Source organism: Suncus etruscus, chromosome 14 (genome assembly GCF_024139225.1).
Source record: "Suncus etruscus isolate mSunEtr1 chromosome 14, mSunEtr1.pri.cur, whole genome shotgun sequence".
Classification (NCBI taxonomy): Eukaryota; Metazoa; Chordata; class Mammalia; order Eulipotyphla; family Soricidae; genus Suncus; species Suncus etruscus.
Window position 1 is genome coordinate 79,672,125 of NC_064861.1, and position 20,409 is coordinate 79,692,533.

At 55.1% G+C, this 20,409-nt stretch overlaps 1 protein-coding gene across 1 annotated transcript; it reads left to right on the top strand.

The window, feature by feature from the left end:
* The first annotated feature begins 6,917 nt into the window (after positions 1 to 6,917).
* On the top strand, positions 6,918 to 20,409 carry KCTD15 (potassium channel tetramerization domain containing 15). Its single transcript, XM_049786655.1, has 6 exons — positions 6,918 to 7,038; positions 8,546 to 8,629; positions 9,278 to 9,453; positions 15,166 to 15,310; positions 17,387 to 17,692; positions 19,110 to 20,409. The coding sequence occupies exons 2-6, from the start codon at positions 8,573 to 8,575 to the stop codon at positions 19,266 to 19,268; spliced, it is 843 nt and encodes a 280-aa protein (XP_049642612.1). The 5' UTR covers positions 6,918 to 7,038; positions 8,546 to 8,572; the 3' UTR covers positions 19,269 to 20,409.

Sequence of the window (20,409 nt, forward strand, 5' to 3'; positions counted from 1 at the left end):
TTACCCTCCCCACCTTTCTTTTCAGTTGAAAACTTGAGTACCAACCAGGGAACCACTAACTCGGGGTTCAGGCAGGACCAGATCTCAAGGACAGATGGGCGCAGGGCTCCTGCCCATGGGCAGGTCGGGGTCACTTCTCCCAGAGAGGGGAAGTGGCTGGCTTAAGTAGGGGGAAGGAGCAGCAAAATAGTCCTGTTAGTCCCCAAATTCTCTGGCCAGAAAGGGAAAGTAGGGGATGCCTGGTGCAAAGGAGCCTAGAGCCTTATGGTCTCTGGGCCTGGCTGGCTCAAGGCTAGTGCACTGAGAAGTCTTCTGTGGCCAGGAGAGCTCTCGTGAACCCAACCAAGGGTTCGGCAGGATTCGAGAAGCCAGCTCTGCTCAACACTCCAGTCCCTCCAAGCCAAACCAAGTCATTGTTGGTTAACTGTTTTTTGTTTGTTTATTTTGGGTCACACCCGGCAGTGTTCAGGGGTTACTCCTGCCTTTTTGCTCAGAAATCGCTCCTGGCATGCTCAGGGGACCATATGGGACACCAAGATTCGAACCACTGACCTTCTGCATGAGAGACAAACGCCTTACCTCCTAGTTATATCTCCAGCCCCCATTGTTGGTAATCTTAGCTGCTCTAGAAGGTTAAGTTCAGAGCACTTGGCTCTCATTAAAGGCTCATTTACTTTCATTGTTAATGTCCTAGGTTTATATTGGTCTAAAGTCAACCCCTGAGGTGCTCAGGGCTTACTTCTGGCAAGAGTAGGGGAGTATCTTAGAAGGTGCTATTATACACAGTGCCAGGGAAAATCCTGGGCTGCCAGCATGCAAGGCAACTGCCTTACCTGCTATACTATATCTATGGTCCAAGATCCTAGGTTTTTGTTTTGTTTTGTTTGACATTCTGCAAAGGGCAACGACCAAAACTAAGTACAGTATCATACTGGAAGCCCTTCTGAAACACCCAGAGACTCAGGGCTTAATATCACACTTCCTGTGAGAACCAGAGAGAAGCCCCCAAACCAAACCAGGTTAGAACTTTTTTAGAACTCCTAGCTCTGTGCTCAGAAATCATTCCTGGTATGCACAGGGGTGGATATGGGATGCCAGGATTTGAACCATCTGTCTGGGTCCTGGGTCGACTGTGTGCAAGGCAAACAAACACCCTACCACTGTGCTCTCTTCCAGCCCTGAACTGACTTTTTGTTTTGTTTTGTTTTGAGGGGTCACACCGGGCAAACACCTTACCTTACCTCCATGCTATCTCTGGCCCCTGAACTGACTTTTTAAAACTAAATTGCATGGATTTATGTGCTAGTGAAGCCTTCATACTTCCTGATGCTTAATGCATTCTGATGGGCCTTGTTTCCAGTATCATCTCATGAACCAGCGTTGTGGTTTCTCACAAGATATTTTAGTGATTCTCCGGGCCGGAGAGATAGCATGAAGGTAAGGCGTTTGCCTTGCATACAAAAGGTCAGTGGTTCGAATCCCGGCATCCCATATGGTCCCCCGAGACTGCTAGGGGCGATTTCTGAGCTTAGAGCCAGAAGTAACCCCTGAACGCTGCCGGCTGTGACCCAAAACCAAAAAAAAAAAAAAAAGCTATTTTAGTAATTCTCAGTACTAATTACCCATCTTCGATTTTTTTTTTTTTTTAAGCCTTGTCAGTGCATTAAGATCACAGTTGACTGGCCCACCTCAGTCAGCACCCAAGTGTTTTAAGGTAAAAGATGGCTGGCATTTAGCCAGGAACTTTAACACTGGAGAGTAAGTTTTCAAATGATCCGGACTCACTTCTTAATGACATGGATAATAAAGTTCAGCACCTTCATAAAAGGATTCAGGAATATGAAAAGAGTCCCTGACCACATTCAGGAGATAAAGTTCCTTCAGAAGGGTCAGTGCATGTTTTGATTAAATTGTGCATTTTTAATAGTTAGGTATAAAGTGAACCTCTTTTACAATTTAAAATCAAGCAGTGCATCCACTTTTCAGGGTCACCAGAACCACGGTGAGATTTGTCTCTTAAAACAATGACACTTAGTATCTCTGTAGTTCTGTGAATACTTTTGAAGTGTCATATTAAAACCCATCTCGTGGCCTTGAGGCAAAGAGAAGCAATTAGTCTTGGAGTTGTGAATAAATAAAAATCCATTTATACGCCCGTCCTTGACATGTACCTTGCAAATCTTAGAAACTTCATCTAGTGGGGAAAGAAATGTAAAATCATGAATACCAATACTAATCACATAGCCACGTGGCTTTTTAAAACAGTTGCGTTTAGACAAATCTTTTTTTTTTTTCACCCACCCCCTAGACCAATCTTTTAAGTATTAATTTATATGTATATATTCATCCGGATTGAACACAAAACAAAGCGGCTCTAGCAGGGGGACAGAAGAGTGGAATGCTGGGGCCACTTGGGCCATTGTTAGGTTTTCAGTGGCTTGGGAAGCCCCTATCGTCAAAGGCCAAGCTTGGGGGAGGTTCTGCCCCTCACAAATTCACCTAGAGGTTCCATTGCTCTCCTCTGGGTCCAATAGATGCTTAGGAGGGGCCTTTCAGCTCACTTTGTTTTGGGGGCCACGCCCAGTGACCCTCAGGGCTGACTCCTGGCTATGCGCTCAGAAACCTGCTCCTGGTTTGGGGGACCATATGGGATGCTGGGGAATGCTCAGGGGTTACTCCTGGCTATGCGCTAAGAAACAGCTCCTGGCTTGGGATGCTGGGGGATCAAACCGAGGACGTCCTAGGTCATCCGCATGCAAGGCAAATGCCCTACCGCTGCGCCACAGCTCAGGTCCCTTTCTGCCCGCTTCTCTTACGGTACAATTTCTTCAAAGTGAGCTAGGCTACAAAGGGACAAGGCTTAGCTGTTCTGGAACCTGGGGTGCAAATCTGGGATCCCAGCCTAGCCTGGCTACAGCTGGCAGAGTGATGACAAGGCCAGGACTGGAAGTCAGACATCCAGTGGTGCCCAGGAACAGGATGGGGATAAGAACAGAGTGGTCAGCCTGTACATGGGTCGTGAGGGAGCCACTGCCTAGATCCCTGACCTACTTCCTTCCAGCGCCCCTTTCAGTTCTAGGAGCAGCTAAAAATCCATAAATTAAGGAAATTAACTGATGGGGCCTGCGGCGTCTTTGTAAGCTATTTAAATCTATAAATTTACAACATCTTCTGCATAAATCAAGTAATTGAACTAACTGCAGGGATGGAACTTTAATGAGAAAATTTCCCCCCACCCCATTCTCCTGGAGTTTCAGCTCTAAAAATAAATAAATAAATAAATAACTGGAACCTTCCCTTAGGAGGAAAGTTTGGGCTTCTGCCCGTGTGTGTGTTGGAGTTACAGAATCATCCTCTGGCCGCGCTAGATTTCCTCCACCCAACCCTCCAAGTCAGGGGAGGCCAGGCCCCCTTACTTGGTGCTCTCACCAGCGCCACCCGCAAGTCCCCGCCAGACGGGGTGTTGGGGAGCACCCCAGGATGAAAGAGGCCGCTAGAGGGCGACCGGGTCCGGCTGGAGCGCGCGGTACTCACCCCCCTTGGCAGCGCGCCGCACGGAGCCCGCGCGCACCCGCCAGAGCCTGGCTCTGGCCCCGGCGTCCCCGGAGCAGGACGGGGGCGCAGTGCAGGCCCTGTGCGCGCTGGAGAAGCCGGGAAACGGCCAAAGGGGCTAGGAGGGAGACAGAGCCAGAGCAGGGACGCTAGCTCACCCCTGAAAAAGCCAGGTCCCCAAAGTAGACGTTCCCCCACCGCGAGCCGGGGTGCCTAAGCCACTGCCCGTCTCCATCGCGCGCCCGGGCCGTGGCGCGCCAGGCCCAGGGCTGCCAGCGGGGCGTCTCCACCCCGACGCAGGCCGCCGCCGGGGTGTCGGCTTGCTGCTCCCTGGGAGAGAGGGGCGTCGTGGCCCGGGCCTGGGGAGGAGAAAGAAGAGGAAAAGGAGGAGGGCCGGGGAGACGGGGGAAGGGCAGCCCAGCCCCAGGCTCCGATGGAGCCGCCTTGCAGCCCAGTTTCTTTCCCCCCTCCTGGTCCCGCCTCTGCCCGCGGGCGCCGTGGCGGCGGCTGTTCTCTCTCTCTCTCTCTCTTTCTCTCTCCTCTTTGTAACCGAGGAGTCAAGAAATGTGAGAAACGTGCCCTGTGTTACTTATTTGGGAGCCGAAAATTTATGCCCAGCTGAAAGCGCCCGGGGAAATATTACATCAGATGAAATGACAATGATTAAAATCAGCTTCGCCCCCGCCCCTTCTTCCCTCCCCAGCCCGTGGAGGCCCAAGCGTGGCGTGGCGTGGCATGGCATGGCCCGGCCGGCGGGGGGCTAAGGGCTAAGGGGCTGGGACTAAGGGCGCAGGAGGGGGTGGAACACGGGCGCACCGGGAGGGTCCCGTTCCCCCAGGGCGTAAAGGAGTGAGGCCGGGGCTGCATTTTTTCGGTCGCCGAGCGAGAGAGGGAGAGAGAGAGAGAGCGAGCGAGCGCGCCAGGCCAGGCGCGGGCGCGCGGAGCTAATTGCGACTCTAATCCTCTGCCCCGGGGCGCAGCCGAACCCCGAGCCTGGAGTCGTCGCCGCGCGCTCCCGCTCGCGCTCGCCCGAGCGCTGGCTGGGTCATTGGGAACCGGATCGCTCGGCTGCCCTGTGCGTCCGGGAGCCCGGCTGGCTGGCTGGCCAGCTAGCTAGCTAGCTAGCTGGCACGGCAGGGCAGGGCAGGGGGTGCTGGTTTTCTCGCCGGGGCACCGGAGAAGGCCTCTGGAGAGAGAGAGAGAGAGAAAAGAGAGAGAGGAAAGAGAGCGAGCGGCGGCCCAAGCGAGGGAGGAGGCGAGGCGAGGCGAGGCGAGGCGAGGCGAGGCGAGGGCGGGGAGGGGAGGCCCCGGCGCGCCGTGCCGTGCCGTGCCGTGGCGCGCCGCGAGGGGCCGCGCAAAGCGGGGAGCCGGGGCGGGAGGGAGGGAGGGAGGGAAGGGAAGAAGGGAGGGGTGGGTGGGTGGGGGGAGGGTTGGGGGCGAGCGAGAAAGTAACTCCGGGACGAGACCGGAGCGACCCGCGCGCTGAGCCGAGCCGAGCCGAGCCGAGCCGAGCGAGGCTGAAGCTTGCTTGCTGCTCCGGGCGCCCGAGCTGCGGGGGGCGGAGGCTGTGCGCCCCAGCCGGAGCCCGATCGCGATCGCCCGCCTCTCCGGCTCCGAGGTAAGCCCCGCGCGGGTGGCCGCCGCTCCGGCACCGCCGCGCACCCCGATCCCCTCCCCAAAGTGGCTGCGAGGCTGCGATCCCCGTCCGCCCCCCCAAAAAGTCCAGCCCGGCCAACCCGGCCGGCAGCGGGGCTTGCCGGACCTAGGCGGCTAGGGGGCTGGCGGCGGCGGCTTTGTCCCGGTGCTCCTGGGTGGCGGGGGGCAGGCGGCGCGTCGGGGGAACCCTAGCACAAAGGCCTGGCGCGGGAGGGGGGCTGGCCCACGTGGGTATGTCCCTGGCCCCGGGGGACCCTTGTGCACGCGGGCGGGCGGGCGCCGAGCTTTCCTGCTGCGCGCGCGGGGCGGGCGCGGGGGTGGGCATGGCAGGGCCCGGCCTTGGAAAGCGGAGCCCGGCGTTGCTTTCCGGGGTCACCACCCGGCTCCACGCAGCTTGGGGCTGCGGGGCGGACCCTGGCTCCCCGCCACCCCTGCTTGGCGCCCAAATCCGAGAGACTTAAAGTCGCTAACGGGACAGACCAGAACGTGCGTCTTTGGACGCCCACCGGCGCGTGACCGAAACGAGGCGGGCGGGACTGGAGCGCCCGTGATGGTGGTACTGGGTCCCAGCTGCTTGGAAGTGGGGTGTGCAGAGTGGCCCCGTGGCATGGGCACCCTGGACCCGAGTGATCGCTTACCGATCGCGGGGCCGAGAACCCCAGACCTCCCCAGATGCCCAACACACACACATACATAGATGTGTACACACACCTAGCCTGGCGCCTTCCCGTCCTCCCGCCCCCTCTGCAGGCAAGAGATGCCTCAAGTTTTCACTCCGCTCCGTGCCTTCAAATGTGCATGAAGGAATTTTAACTGCACGAGTGGATAACAGCATTAGATTCAATTAATTTCCGCCCCCCCTTCTCCCCTCCAACCCCGGCAACAATAAACTTTGAGAACAAAAGCGCTTTTACGTCCTTAATTAGGCGAGCTTCCATCTGTGGTCTCCCGAGTGTCTGCTTCTAGATTTAACTTTGTCCTCCGCCCCGCCCCTCGCTGCACGCCCCGCCCCACCCCGCCAGCAAGGTTCCAGGGGTCCCTGGGCCCTTCCGGTCCCCCCAACCCCTTGGACCCCCCAGTGGCCTGGGCCCAGCCGCCTGCCTTCCTTCCTTCCGCCGCCCCGTCCTGGAGTTCACTCGGTCGGTGCGGGGCAGGCGCGCACCAGGTGGCCCGCCTGGCTGCCTACCCAAGGGCGCAGCTCCTAGATCTTTCTCCAAGGCCCCTGGCACCCTCGCCCAGGGCGCTGAGCCCAAGGGAGCTCCAAAGGCGCCTTCTGTTTACCTTTTATGGTTAAAATAACAGCTTAGCCAAGAAGCGACTTCTCCAAGAAGCAGCGATTTCATGAAATCGTCTCAAGCTGCCGCAGCTCAGCCAGTTTAATCACCCCCAGCGAGCTGAACAACTGGGAGCACAATGGGACACAAAATCATTTTGTGTGTAAATGAGCGTGGCATTCTGCTCTGCTCTGTTCCCTCTGCTCCTGCGGGCGGGTGGGGCAAGGCAGCAGCAGTGGTGATGGTGATGGGACCCTGGTTTTCCACTGCTGCTGCTGCTGCTGCTGCAGCACCGAGAGGCGGCGGATTCCCAGACATCTCTGTTGCCACCCAGGGCCCTTGCAACAGGCGGTCTTTGAAGAGCCGAGACCAGGGGGCCACCGCGGGGTGTGGTGCTGATGTTGGTGGAATGCACTTGTATCTCTTACTACATCCACTCTTGTGCTTTTGGCCTCAGCAGGGGTCTCAGGGACTGGGGCCTTGTCCAGCGCAGATGAGTTTGTGGAAGAGAGCACTGGAGGTTCGGGTCCAGGCGTAAAGCCTGGGGCTTCCAATGGTGAGTGTCTGTCTGCAGGGATGGGGGTGTGTTTGCCTGGGCCCAGCTGTGCAGTTGGTACACTTGAGCCACCAGCTTCTGAGATGGGGCCTTGGTGTTGAATGTCACTTTTTGAGTGGGGCCCGCATTATGGGGTCCTCTTGGGAATGATTACTGTTCAGCCCAGCAGTTCCTCCATTAACCTCCTGAAGCCAGGGTAACTCACTGCTTTCCTGAGGTCTGTTTTGGTTTTCAGAATTACTTTGAGATTCGGGATCCGGTTGTCTTTAAGCTTCTTGGAACTCAGGGTGCCATTAAGCATCCCCTTCCCCAGTTCAGGAATAAATGACCCTGCAACATCCTAATATAATAGTTAACCCCACCCTCGTTCTATGTCAGAAGTTTCCTTCCTTGCCGTTCATTTATTTTAACCTGGGCAGAAGAAAGCCTCAGAGTGGCACCTTAAACTTCAAATGTATGGGATTGGGTTCTCATTGGCCCCAGGTTGGTGTTTGCCAGGTAGATGTTGCTCTGAAGCTCAAAGCGCATCCCTGAGGGAGGTTGTTCCTACCAGGGTTGGGTCTAGGAGAGAGGGCAACAGCGTGGGTTTGTGAAAGGGAGGCCTGACGGTCATCATCCACTTCCCCTTCCCCAAGCTGCCCCCAACCTGGTCTTCCCTACCCCTCATTTGGAGGGGTGCAGAGGGATAATCTGCCCCTTCAGTTCGGTCAGGCTCTTGCAGAAAGTCCCTGGAGCAGCTTGTGGGTAGAGGAGAGGAGAGAGGCTGCCTGGCCCCCTTGACTGTGCTGCTGTGCATTTCCTTAGCCTCAAGGGTGAGATCCTGAGGGGGTCTGGAGTGCATTAGGCACAGACAGGACCATTCTAGGGGTCTGGGAGAAGCTGCAGAGATGCCAGCCAGGCAAACAAAAGACAAGTTTCTGCTGCTAGGTGCCAGGGAACAGAGAGGGGTGACTTTTCTCACTGGAACCCCGGCTTCTGCTAAAAGAGGCTTCTCTCTGCGTGTGTGCTTGGTCTGCTACAAACTGTCTTGCACCTGGCTCCAGCAGCGATGGTGGCACTAAGGCAGGTCCTGGTTGCCCTGCCTGGCCTGCCCCATGGAGCAGGATCTTCCCCATCCCCATCCGTGGTCCATAAGGCTCTCTGCTGATGTAAGAGGAGACACGCTTGGTAACATGGCTCTAAACCAAAATACCACGAAAATCAGATTTGTTCGGAAACATTTGGGGGCAATAATGGTGAGCATATGTTTCAGTACTGTCATTAGCCAAATTAGCAGACATGGAGCTGCCCCCCCAAAATGTGTGCGCGCCAGAGTGATCTACGCTGCTGTGTCCTGCAGGCTGGCTTCGGGGTCCAGAGACTGAATAGTGATGGTGGGGGGAAAGGGGTACGGGGGAGCCTGGCATGGGGGTCACAGAGAGCCTGGGCATGGGCAGACTCCATGGAGACGTGACCTCCCCTGACTCTTGAGGAATAAGCCCCCCGGTTTTGTTGGTGCTTCCCGCAGATACTCTGGGCAGCGATGGAAGACTAGATGCCTCACCGCAAGGAGCGGCAGAGCGGGTCCTCGCTTCACGCCCAAGGCACCGCGGTGAGAGCCAGGAGGGTGGGCTGGGTCAGCGGCTCTTGGGGGGCCCCCTCTTCGCCCACTTCCCCCTCCAGCCCACGCCTGTTCCCCCCAAGCCCTGCCTTGCAGTCCCAGCTTTCCGGAGCTGGCTGTTGACTAGCTGTATGGTTATGTATTTTCTGAAACAAAAATGCTCTTAATTTGATGTGAAATTTACTACATGGAGAAGACTTACCGCCTTAGGTGCTGAGGAAGTCACTAATTTAGAGGTGTCTCGTTACTGAGACAAACTTGCAAAAAACCCCTGAATCCCAATTCACAAATTGGTGATTCGTTTGTCAGGGGATATTTCACATCTAACACATGAGCCCACGACCTTTAATTAGAATTTTGCAGTTTGTTTTATGCCCCTGGAGGCTGACACCTTGAAAAAAATTTTTTTCTTGATTTCTTATTGCTAATAAGCATCTTTTTTTTTTTACCCCCCCCCCGTACTTTGAAGAAAATGATGCAAATACACTTAATTACAGTGGTGGTCATAATCGGTCAGCTGAATATGCATGCGATCAGGCACAGGCGAAGTGATCTGATGAGATCTGTGGGCACGATGAAGCACAGGATGTGCAGAGTTGGGGCGTGGGCAAACTCTGGTCTCTGCCTTGTTTCCTGCAGGAGGGAGGAAGCATGTCCCGGCTGTCTCTTACCCGGTCACCCGTGTCTCCCCTGGCGGCCCAGGGGATCCCCCTGCCAGCCCAGCTCACCAAGTCCAACGCGCCTGTGCACATCGACGTAGGCGGCCACATGTACACCAGCAGCTTGGCCACACTCACCAAGTACCCCGACTCCAGGTAAGAGCTGGCGGCGGGCCCTCTCCCCTCTGCCAGCCAACACATGGGGCTCAGAGGGCTCCTGACTTGCCAACACTGGAACTGCAAGACTGTGGAACAGATGTGATGTGTGTCCCTGGCCTGGGTCATGGTTCACCCTAAGTGAGTCTTTCCCAAAGTGGGTAATGTTGCTCTGTGGAGGCTTTGGACCCACCTAGGGAGGCTGCATTAGACTCAGGGTCTTTGGTGGGCACTCTCTGTTTGCTGAAAGAAGGGAGAGTCCCAAAGATTGTTGAGTGACTTATTTTTTTTTTTTTCTCTGTAAAAGGGGGCAGAAGGCCAAATCAGTGTGGGAACATCTGTGTCAGGTGTGGTTCCCTTTGGTTCCCTTGAGTATGGTTTTTGTTGGTTTTTTTGGTTTTTGGGTCACACCCAGCAGCACTCAGAGGTTACTCCTCGCTCTACACTCAAATCACTCCTGGTAGGCACGGGGGACCATATGGGATGCTGGGATTCCATCCATTCTGGCTGGGTAGGCTGTGTGCAAGGCAAATGCCCTACCTCTGTGCTATCTCTCCGGCCCCCCCTTGAGTGGTTTCTGAGTCACCTCTGACCCCCTGTCATAAACCCTGGATTGAGTCAGGCCCCCTGAGGAGCTAGCTGTTATTAGAGGGGTTCCTTCAATGGCTCCTAATTCAGACTTGGCCTGGCCTTTGCAGGGTCACAGGTGAGAGTGTACTGGGGTACAGACCCAGGCCCTGTTGTTTTTGTTTGTTTGTTTATTTTTTTTGGCCACACTGGGCAGTGCTCAGGGAACTGTATGGGATGCTGGGAATCATGTAAGGCAAATGCCCTCCCTGCTGTGCTGTCACTCTGGCCCCTATGGTAGAAGCTTTTATCCTCTACCAACCTCTGGGAAAGTGCGGAAGGAAGCAGTGGTTGTTTGGGATGGTCATCACTGATCACTGTCCATCAACCATCAGCCCCCCCAGTGCTTTCTGAGATATTCTCCTTGTCTGGGTGCTCAAAAGCACATGATGACACCTGGTCTGCCAATATAGCCTCTCCTCAAATACTCTGCCCACACCCTGATTCCTGGGCTGTCTGTGCTGCTGCCCTCAGGCCTCTTCCCCCTAGGGCTGACCTTTGCTTGCTGGCAGGGCTGCCCCCAGGTGGACAGGGCCTGAGCCTCACCCCAGAGTGCTGTGGTGTGTTGCTTGCCCCTGGCCCAACTGGGCTTGATGTGGGGGTCACGACTGCTTCATACATTTAACATAGCATGAGGAGCTAATTAATCCCCCTGACATCAAGGGATGGACTCTGGGCACTTTCTGGTCAGCCTGGCTGCTGCCTAGTTTGTGTTTTGCTCCAAACCACAGGTGCACAGGGGCTTTTTAGAAGGGGACAGTGCAGGCTGTGGTGCATGTCTTCCCAGGGGGCACCGGGTGGAGGGAAGGCTCAAAGTGAATATAGAATCTGACCTGCAAGTCTGGGTCACAGGTCGTGGCTGGGCACCAGCCCCAGCTCGTACCCAGGTCAGTCTAGGGCACTTGGGGCTCGAACTTGGGGGTGTGGCTGAGCTGAGTTGTGGTCTGCAGAACCCTGACCAGGAAGGAGATAAGATTCTACTTATTTAATTTAATTTGTTTTGCCTTTTTTTTTTTTTTTTTTTGGCTCACACCTGGCGGCACTCAGGGGTTACTCCTGGCTCTCTGCTCAGAAATCGCTCCTGGCAGGCACAGGGGACCATATGGGATACTGGGATTTGAACCACCCTCCTTCTGCATGCAAGGCAAATGCCTTGCCTTCATGCTATCTCTCCGGCCCTTCAGTTTTGCCTTTTGCAGTTGGGATCAATCACCCCTAATTGGTGGATGATGTTCTGAGTGAATTATTCCAACTCCTCACTGCCTCTCTCTTCTCTGGAGGGTGTTTCCGGAAAGCAGATGCTACAGCAGGCCAGGCCCAGCCCCCCTCTTTCTTGTCCCCAGGCTGCTGCCAGAGCAGTGCCAGGGGCTGGGCCCCGCCCACAGACCCCTGCTCACTCTGCCCATTGCCCTACTTCTGCAGTGGGGCTCCCTCTCACCACTGGGCAGCTGAGGCCCCTGAGGCCCTGTCCTCTTTCCCCAGGCGCCCTCTGCGGGCAGGATGTGCTCAGTGGGGTGCCCGGCTGCATTCTTTCCCAGGGCTGGGGCTTAGAAGAATCTGTTCTGCCTGCTTGGCTTCTGGCTCATGAGAGTCAAGTCCTCAGGCCTAGAGGGAATGTGATCTTCAGCCCAGGCACCCCAGATCCCTTTCACAGCTGTCAGTAAATTACTAACCTTTTTTTTTTTTTTTTTTGTGGGGGTGGGGGAACACTCAGTAACACTGGGGTTACTCTTAGCTCTGCACTCAGATATCACCTGGCAGGCTTGGGGGACCATATGGGTTGCCGGGAATTGAACCAAGGTCTGTCAGGGTTGCCTGTGTGCAAGGCAAATTCCTTACCACTGTGCTATCTGCCCTGCGACCTTTTTGTTTAGTTTTTGGGTCATACCTGGTGGTGCTCAGGTCTTATGTGATAAGGGTGGACTTTGTACTCAAGGATCACTCTTGGTAGGGCTCAGGGACCAAGTGGGCTGCCAGGATCACACCTGGATAGCCAAAATTATTGAATTATTAAATTGAATAATTATTAAGCAAGGCTTGGCAGAACTTGGGTGTTTTACTGTCAGTCCGAGGGCCACCCAAAATTACTTTTTTAATTTTTTTTTTGTTTGGGAGCCAAACTATTAAAAAAAAATTAGGGGCCCTTGCATTAGTACAGGTGGGGGGTGATTGTATTAGCTGACCTGGGTTTGATCCCCAGCACCCTATACGGTTTCTCCCAACCATGTCTAGGAGTAATTCCTTGGCACAGACCCAGGAATAACCTCAGCATTTCTGGGTATGGCCCAAAATACCAAAAAACAATTTTTTCTTTGGCCAATTCTGGTAACAAAGTTCATTCATTCTGGGGCTAGAGAGATAGCACAGCGGTAGAGCAATGCCTTGCAAGCAGCCAATCCATGACAGATGGTGGTTTGAATCTCGGCATCCCATATGGTTTCCCATGCCTGCCAGGACTGATTTGTGAGCGCAGAACCAGGAGTAAACCCTGAGCACTGCCAGGTATGACCAAAAAAAAAAACTCCCCCCAAAAAAAAACAAAAACAAAGTTAATTCATTCATGCCACTGAGGAATGACTCCTGCTAATTGAGGACCCCTGGGTCTCCCTGGAGTTCTGACTGGATGGAGGCTAGTTTTCAGGATGGGTTAGAACCTATGACAATTCCAAGTAGGGCTGGAAGCCAAGGTGTGGTACTCACAGACCACTCCTGCCTCACTGTGCTTGGTAGGCTGGCTGGCCAGCCCCCCAGATTACCCCTCTCTCATTAGTGTCAACCCAATATCATTTACCTGCTGCCATCGTGGCTCTGGAGTTTGAGAACAAATTGAACTGTCTATGGATTCATCCAGGAAATTGGAGCCAGAACTTAAAAAGAAGAAAGAAAATATAAATGGATGGCCTGGGTCAGCTGCAGACACGATGATATGGCCTTTTCTGGAGAGCAGTTGTGGTGCTTCCCCTGAACCTACCAGACTGGTCTCCCACCACGGGTGGCCCTGGAAAAGCTGACTCAGAAAACCCAACCCATGCCGGGGAGTCCCTTTCTGGAGGTCACCGAAGTCCCCTAGAGCATTGTGGGCTTGATGCCGGAAGAGATTGCTCCCGGGGAACCTCAGTCCATCCAGCCCTGCTGCCAGACACATCAGGGCTCTTCAAGACCCTTCTGGCCTCTGACCATACAGCCACCTTGTCCTAATCAGCCTCAAGATGGAGAGTGTCAAGTCCACTCCAGGGTCTGCCACTGCTGGTCCACCAGGACTAACCATCTGAACACTCCAGCTTCCCACCTCTGATCTGTGGACAGCTGTGGCGTAATGACCTGAAACTATGGTTCTGGCCCTTCAGCCTGGCCTGGAATCTCAATCAGCCCTGCTGGCTCTGGGACCTGCCTCTGGGCCAGGTGTGGATCTATGCTCACTAAACCGAGTTGGGGCCCAGCCAGGAAGGGTGGAGGTTCTTGCCTCCAGGCTGCCCTGCTGCCTCTCAACTGAGACCACCCATGGCACATGGCGGCCCGACGTAGTCCCTGTGTCTCCAGGAAGCTGGGTGGCCCTCACTCTGACAGTGAAACATCCAAGTTCTGCCAAGGCCTGTTCTGAGGACCTGGGAGACCGGATGGAACAGGCTTTCCAGAAAAGGCTTCGAACACTTTCTCCAAGCAGGGGCCTTGCTTAGGGCTCTGCCGTTTGAAGCTCTCTGCTGGCACATGTCTAGATGCTGCAGGCCTGGACCCCCAGTCTAGGTCCTTTCCAAGTCTGTATGTTGCTCTGGCCACCCCCTTTGCCTGTGTTACTACCCTGTGTGTCAGTCACAGAATGGGAAGGGGGTCTGCCTGACTCCCCATACCTGGGCAGCCCTCACTTGGTTCATATGGGGAATTGTTGGGTCATCAGCATGGAGAGCAAGCCTGAAATGTGATGCCCCAAAATGCTCAACTCCACTACTTTATTATTATTATTATCATTATTATTATTATTGTTATTATTGTTGTTGTTGTTGTTGTTGCTTTGGGGTCACACCCAGCAGTGTTCAGGGGTTACTTCTGGCTCTGTTTTCAGGAATCACTTCTGTCAGTGCTCAAAGGACCATTTTTGAGTATTGGGGATCAAGCCCTCCTTGGCCACATACAAGACAAATGCCCTTCTGCTGTAGTATGCATTTGGCCCTGACCTGTAGCTTCTGCTCAGTATGTGTGGCCTGGCGAGCCGGGACTCCGTGTGGACAGAGAAGTTGCTGCTGAGGGGGGTATGGGATGTAAACTGGCTTGTGCAGGCTCTACGGAAAGTCTCTGTAGACTCTGGGGGCCAGCTGGGACCTGTCCTTTCTGTGCCAAGCCACACCCTTGGTAGTCTCACCCCCTCTAGGACACCTCACTATCCCCATCTGTGCTTGGGAACTTCAGGGAAAGTTAGTCAAACCCGAAACTGCAGCCTCTGCCCTAGAGTGGATGAACACAGGCCTTGGGCTCCAGTGTTCACATTGGCACTGTGCATGCGGTCACACATGCAGTCCCTGTGCGCACGCATGGCATGGGAGCTGGGACTCATTCTGCCCCTGGGGTGCGTGGGAGTGGCTGCGGGGCTCAGAGAGTTGGTGCATCCAGCCAAACCCTCGCTTGGCTCCTGTCAACCTGTGCCCTTTGCCCAGAGGCAACTGGATGTTCTGGTGATTCATGTTTTACGGGAGGGGACCGTGGGACCCTGGGCCTGTTCCCCAAGGGGTTGAGTGTGACTCCCATCTCGCTGCTGGGGTGGGTGCTGCCTGGCAGGTTGGCACTGGGGCATGCAGCAGCTGTGGGCTGCAGTGTTGGGTAGGAATGGGGGGGGGTCATTTTCAAAGTGAGGTGATGGGGTGTGCATGGATTTGGTGAGACTACTGAGATTGTCTCAGAGCATTTTAGGTGGGGAGTAGAGGGCGGGACAGTTACTGGCTAGCATGGCCCGATGTCGAAGCAGGGCGGGTGAGTGACATGTGCAGATCCTGGATCTGGGTTCCTGCTGGAGGGTGTGAACAGCCCCCAGCAGGTTTGGGCTCTGCAGATGTGGGTGGGGTACCTGGCCCTGAGCAGCCCCCCTTCTCCCAGGATCAGCCGCCTCTTCAACGGCACCGAACCCATCGTCCTGGACAGTCTGAAGCAACATTATTTTATTGACCGGGACGGAGAGATTTTCCGCTACATTCTGAGCTTCCTGCGAACGTCCAAACTGCTGCTCCCGGACGACTTCAAGGTAAGTTCTCCGCTGGTCCCCGCTGCCTATGCCCTACCTGCCCTTATATCAGGGACACTGGGGCTTAATGAATGGGGTGATGGTCATTACGGCAACCAATCAAAGTTGAGTGGTGAATGAAGCCGGAAGGCCAAGTCCAGTTTTGGTAAACTTTTTTTTGTTTTCTTACTTTTTTTTTTGCATATTTATCAACAACAATTCTAACAATAATTAGGCAGTGGCTGCCGGCTTCTCCCTCAGTCCCCTATTTGTCACCTCCTGGGTGCCTGGCTGGAGTCTGGGGTTCCCAGACCTTTTCTGGTTGGCAGTGTGCAGGAAAAGTCACTGATCCAATCTGACCCCTTCTGGTTCAAATTGGAGGTGCCCCACAACATCTAGGTGAGCTGTTCAGGAAGTGTGGTGGGAGGAGATACAGGCTCCCAAATAGTTGTCTGCCCTGCCGTGTTCTCCAGAGACCTGGGACTGACCCCATCCCCTTTTCATTTGGACTCAGTCACACTCCAAGGCAGTTATCGGGGGACCCTGCATCTTAAAGGGACAGGCTGGCCAAAGGCCTGGGAAAACAAGTTTGGGGCTTCAGGGATCAAACTATTTTGTCAGGGGGCACAAGGGTGTTGTACTGTGTATGGGCTTGTGAACCAGGATGCAGGAAGGGGGGAGGTGCTGGGTTGGGTCAGCACTGGTTTCACTTTTGACCTTTGACCCTGAGACAGGCCAAGCATGAAGGATACCCAAGGATGTGGGATGTCCACACCAGCTGTGTATGGGAGAATTGGGACAGGATGGGGAATACAGACATGCTGCTTATTTCTTAGACCAAGTCTACACAAGGGCCACTGTACGAAGGCCTGGGGTGGGGGGTGGGGGTCTCAAAGGACCCTTATGGTCTGTCTGAGTACTCAGAGGCCTGGAATGAGCCTGGTAGAGGACAAGTTCCCCCTTCTGTGCAGAAGACCCTTGGGTGTGTTAAGGGTGGAGCTTGGAAGGAGCTTGAAGAGTGCTATAGAGGGACAGAAGGTCTGGAGTGCCACACTGATGGGGTTAGGGGCTCAGGTGCCACTCTAATGGGGAAGGCCCAGAAGGGTTAGGGTGCCATACTGATGGGGGGGGGGGTCCCAGAAGAGTCAGGGTGTGTCATTCTGATGGAGGAGGCCTAGGAGGATTAGATGCCCATACTGTACTGATGGGGGATTCAGAGCTGGCCTTTTTGGGAAGGGGCTGGGGTTCTGAAGGGTGAAAGCTGAGCAGGAGATTACACCTGAAGACCTATGGGGTGTTTGTATCTTTGCCTCTCCCCAGAAGTATTAGTCTTAGGAGCCGGAGAAATAGCACAGAGGTAGGGCATTTTTTTGCCTTGCATTTGGCCAACCCTGGAGAGACTGGGTTCAATTCCTGAGTGCAGAGAACCCCTGAGCACTGCTGGGTGTTGCCTAAAACCAATAAATAAATAATTTTTTTAAATTTTAAAGGAAAGCCAAGAGGTCCAGAGCTAAAGCTCTTCCATTCAAAAGAAATGTGTTAGACTTAGCAGCTGCACTTGAGCTAAACCCTAGTGAGTAACCTAGGTGTACCCGAGGGACTGTAGGGTGAGCCCTTCTGAAGGGGGTGCTGATGTCTATTGTTTTGGGGCCACACCTGGCTCAAAACTTGACTCTCAGGGGTCACTCCTGGCAGGCTCTGGGGAACATACTGGGATGCCAGGAATCAAACCCGGGTTCATCCTGGGTCGTCTGCATGCAAGGCAAATGCCCTACCACTGGGCTATGGCTTTGGCCCTCTGAATGCTCTTGCTTTCTCATCATTGCTTGTGCCCAGGCCTTTCCAGGTTGCTCTGGGCCCCAGGGGCACTAGGCCCAGATATGGAGGTAGGGGGCCTGGCCAGTCTGACTCTCTCACGCATCCCAGCCAACCACTGTCGTCGGCGCAATCCTCATTCCTGTGTTTGCATGCTTCCCACAGACCTTCCTGCCTTCCCATCCCATGGACGCTTCCACCATAGTCCACACTGTCCCAGTGTGCAGAGGGATCCCTCATGTGGTTGTAGCAGCAACCTCATGTCCAAATGTGTGTCCACAGGACTTTCACCTGCTGTATGAAGAGGCACGTTACTACCAGCTACAGCCCATGGTGCGTGAGCTCGAGCGCTGGCAGCAGGAGCAAGAGCAACGGCGCCGAGGTCGGGCCTGTGACTGCTTGGTGGTGCGGGTCACGCCAGACCTGGGGGAGCGCATCGCACTCAGCGGCGAGAAGGCCCTCATCGAGGAGGTCTTTCCCGAGACGGGCGACGTCATGTGCAACTCGGTCAATGCCGGCTGGAACCAGGACCCCACACACGTCATTCGCTTCCCGCTCAATGGCTACTGCCGGCTCAACTCAGTGCAGGTGAGGCAAGACCTGGCCCAGTGGGCAGCTGGCTGGCTGGGCGGTCAGGGGGCCCTGGCCGGTCAGGGAGAGGCAAGGCCCGCCCTTCCCAACCCAGCAGAAAAGGCAACAATGTGCCCATGCATAATTTATGGCCCCCTCATAATTAAATGATGGTGCCTGGGGGGTGGACTTAAAAAAATTGATCTGTGCTGCCTTTTTTTCCTTTTCCAAAAGGATGTTCTATAAAAATGACCCAGAGTATTTCCAACAAATTGTGCTTTATTTGACACCCAGCACCTGACTTGGGATTCGAATTAAACCCAGGTTATGAGAGAGGCAGGTCAGAGGCTGAGAGTAGGGGTGGCCTGGGGCCACCCCACTTCCTTGCTTCGCTAACCCAGGAACCCAGACACCATGTGGCGGCCCTGTGTGATGGGCCAGAGCCTGTCTGGCCCGACTGGCCCCAGATGGGTCTGAGAAGGGGGATGGTGGATGATGGAGGGCGGCCCCTTCCCACCACCCCCTGCAGATCTGAGAAATGAGGCAGTGCAGTCTAGGGTGGTGTCCAGGTGTCAGGCATGTTGCGTCCCTCCCTTAGAGGCACAGACCCACGTGGACATGGGCCCAAAGAGCTAAACAGCTCCCTGACTGCCCGTCCCACGCTCCCTTGAGCTGAAGAGCCCCAGGTCTCCTACCAGCTGGGACTCGCAGCTCAGGGGAGCAGCTGGCTGCCCCGAGGCAGGGCCGGGTGGTTCTGTAATTGGGCCCTGTGAGTGGAGAGAGGCAGCCTCCACTCTGGCAAAAAGAAGGGCTCCCAAAAGCTCTTTCTGTCTTCCACACTCTGGAACCCCAGAGTGTGTGGGAGAGTTCTCCAGTCCATCTGCCCATTTTGCCCTATGCAAGGATCCATGAGCAGGCAAAGTCACCCATTGGGCCTGGTGCTTTGGCTGGACCAACCTGCCCACCAAGCTATTTGGAAGTACTTTCTTTGCACTATATTTAGTCACCTCTATGCCAGATGTTTAATTTTTGTTTTTGTTTTTTGGGCCATACCCAGGACACTCAGGGGTAACTCCTGGCTATGCGCTTATTTATTTTGGGATTTGGGGCCACAGCAGGTAGTGCCCAACGCTTACCCCTGGTTCAACACTCAGGAATCACTCGGACCATATGGGTAACTGGGATGAAACCATGATTGGTTGGCTGCAAAGCAAGCACCCATTCACTATCCTATCTCTCTGACCCTAATGTACTTTGTTAAATACTGCCTGGTGGGAAACCTGCCCAGGTACCTAACCCTAGGATTTATTTAGAAACAGGGCCTGGTCTGCACTGTGGGAGCTGGGCTTAGACCTCCACTGGATGGCCCTGAGCAAGACTGCAGCTGCAGCTTCCACCAGCCATCCCCTGAGGTTGCCGTCTTTCTCCCCCACAGGTCCTGGAGCGGCTCTTCCAGCGTGGGTTCAGCGTGGCTGCATCGTGTGGGGGCGGCGTGGACTCATCTCAGTTCAGCGAGTACGTGCTATGCCGGGAGGAGAGGCGGCCGCAGCCCGCGCCCACTGCCGTAAGGATAAAGCAGGAGCCCCTGGACTAGGTCCTGCCACGTACCCACAAACAGTGCCCACCGAGTGGCGGGCATGAGACTGCTGGGAGGGCTGGAGGGTCCAGAGCTGACCCAGGAAGCCCCAGGCCCGGGTGGTCTCAGCGGTGCAGCAGGTACTGTGTGTGCCTGTCGGAGACTGTTGACGGGACCCAGAGATGCGCCATGTGGGGGGACTCTGGCCAGTTCCCCCCCAGCCTGGTGTCGCACCCCCTGTGGCTGTGGGGCCTCCACAGCTGGCAGGACGCAGCACCCTTTGCCCTGATGGCGGCGTTGTGGGTTTGCTGACACCGAAGATGGCTTATTTTTCTACAGTATTTAAGACAGAAGCAGCTGTTTTGGCACAAGACGAAGAGGCCGACGAGGACTCCCCGCTTCTTTATCTGGTGCTCAGTTCTCAGCTGCACCTGCAGCCACCTGCCGTAGGAATGAGACATGGGTCCCTGCGCTAGGGCCAGACTTGGGGATCGCAGTGCAGTGGGTGGGAGAAGAGCAGGAGTTTCTGGGACCATCTGAACTTGACTGTGATTGTCCCCAGGGCTCAGGCCCCACCTGGCTTTGGTGGACCCACAAGCGTCCAGCCCTACCTGTGTGCAGCAGCATTCCTGGGTTCCTTCCTCATGGCCCCAGGGCCACACCAATCCTTACCTCAGGCATGGGGCCACCCCACCCCTTTGGTGAAGGGGTGAAGGGGCCAGGCCAGCAGCAGCAGCAACAGCACCCTCTGGGTCCCCAGCTCAGGAAGCCATCCCCAGCTCCGTTTTTTCCACACTAATATGCACACTGAATCTTAATGAACTCTGTCACTCTAGCCTGCCCCTAAGACCCACTCACAGGCAGACCCTGGGTTTCCCCCACACCCCCGTTCCCATGAGAACTGGCACGAGGGGTTATCACAGACCAGCTGCTTTAAGATGCCAGGTCCAGAAACGGACACCTCAGTTTTGTCTCTCTTCCCGAGGAACCGGAACTGCTCTGTGGGGGGGCGCCCTGGCTGCCCCACCTTGCAGCCAAGGCCTGTAGACCTGTATATGATTCCTTTAATATTGTAAAGATGCTAATGTACAACTGTCGTGTGTTTATGTGAACACATTGCGTTCCTAGTTCATGCCATAAATGATGCTATCGAGCGAAA

Coding starts and splice junctions, on each gene's coding strand:
- KCTD15 (XM_049786655.1), top strand. CDS start 8,573: ATGCCTCACCGCAAGGAGCGGCAGAGCGGGTCCTCGCTTCACGCCCAA. Junction 8,630..9,277: donor TTCACGCCCAAGGCACCGCG/GTGAGAGCCAGG, acceptor TGTTTCCTGCAG/GAGGGAGGAAGCATGTCCCG. Junction 17,693..19,109: donor GCCGGCTCAACTCAGTGCAG/GTGAGGCAAGAC, acceptor TCTCCCCCACAG/GTCCTGGAGCGGCTCTTCCA.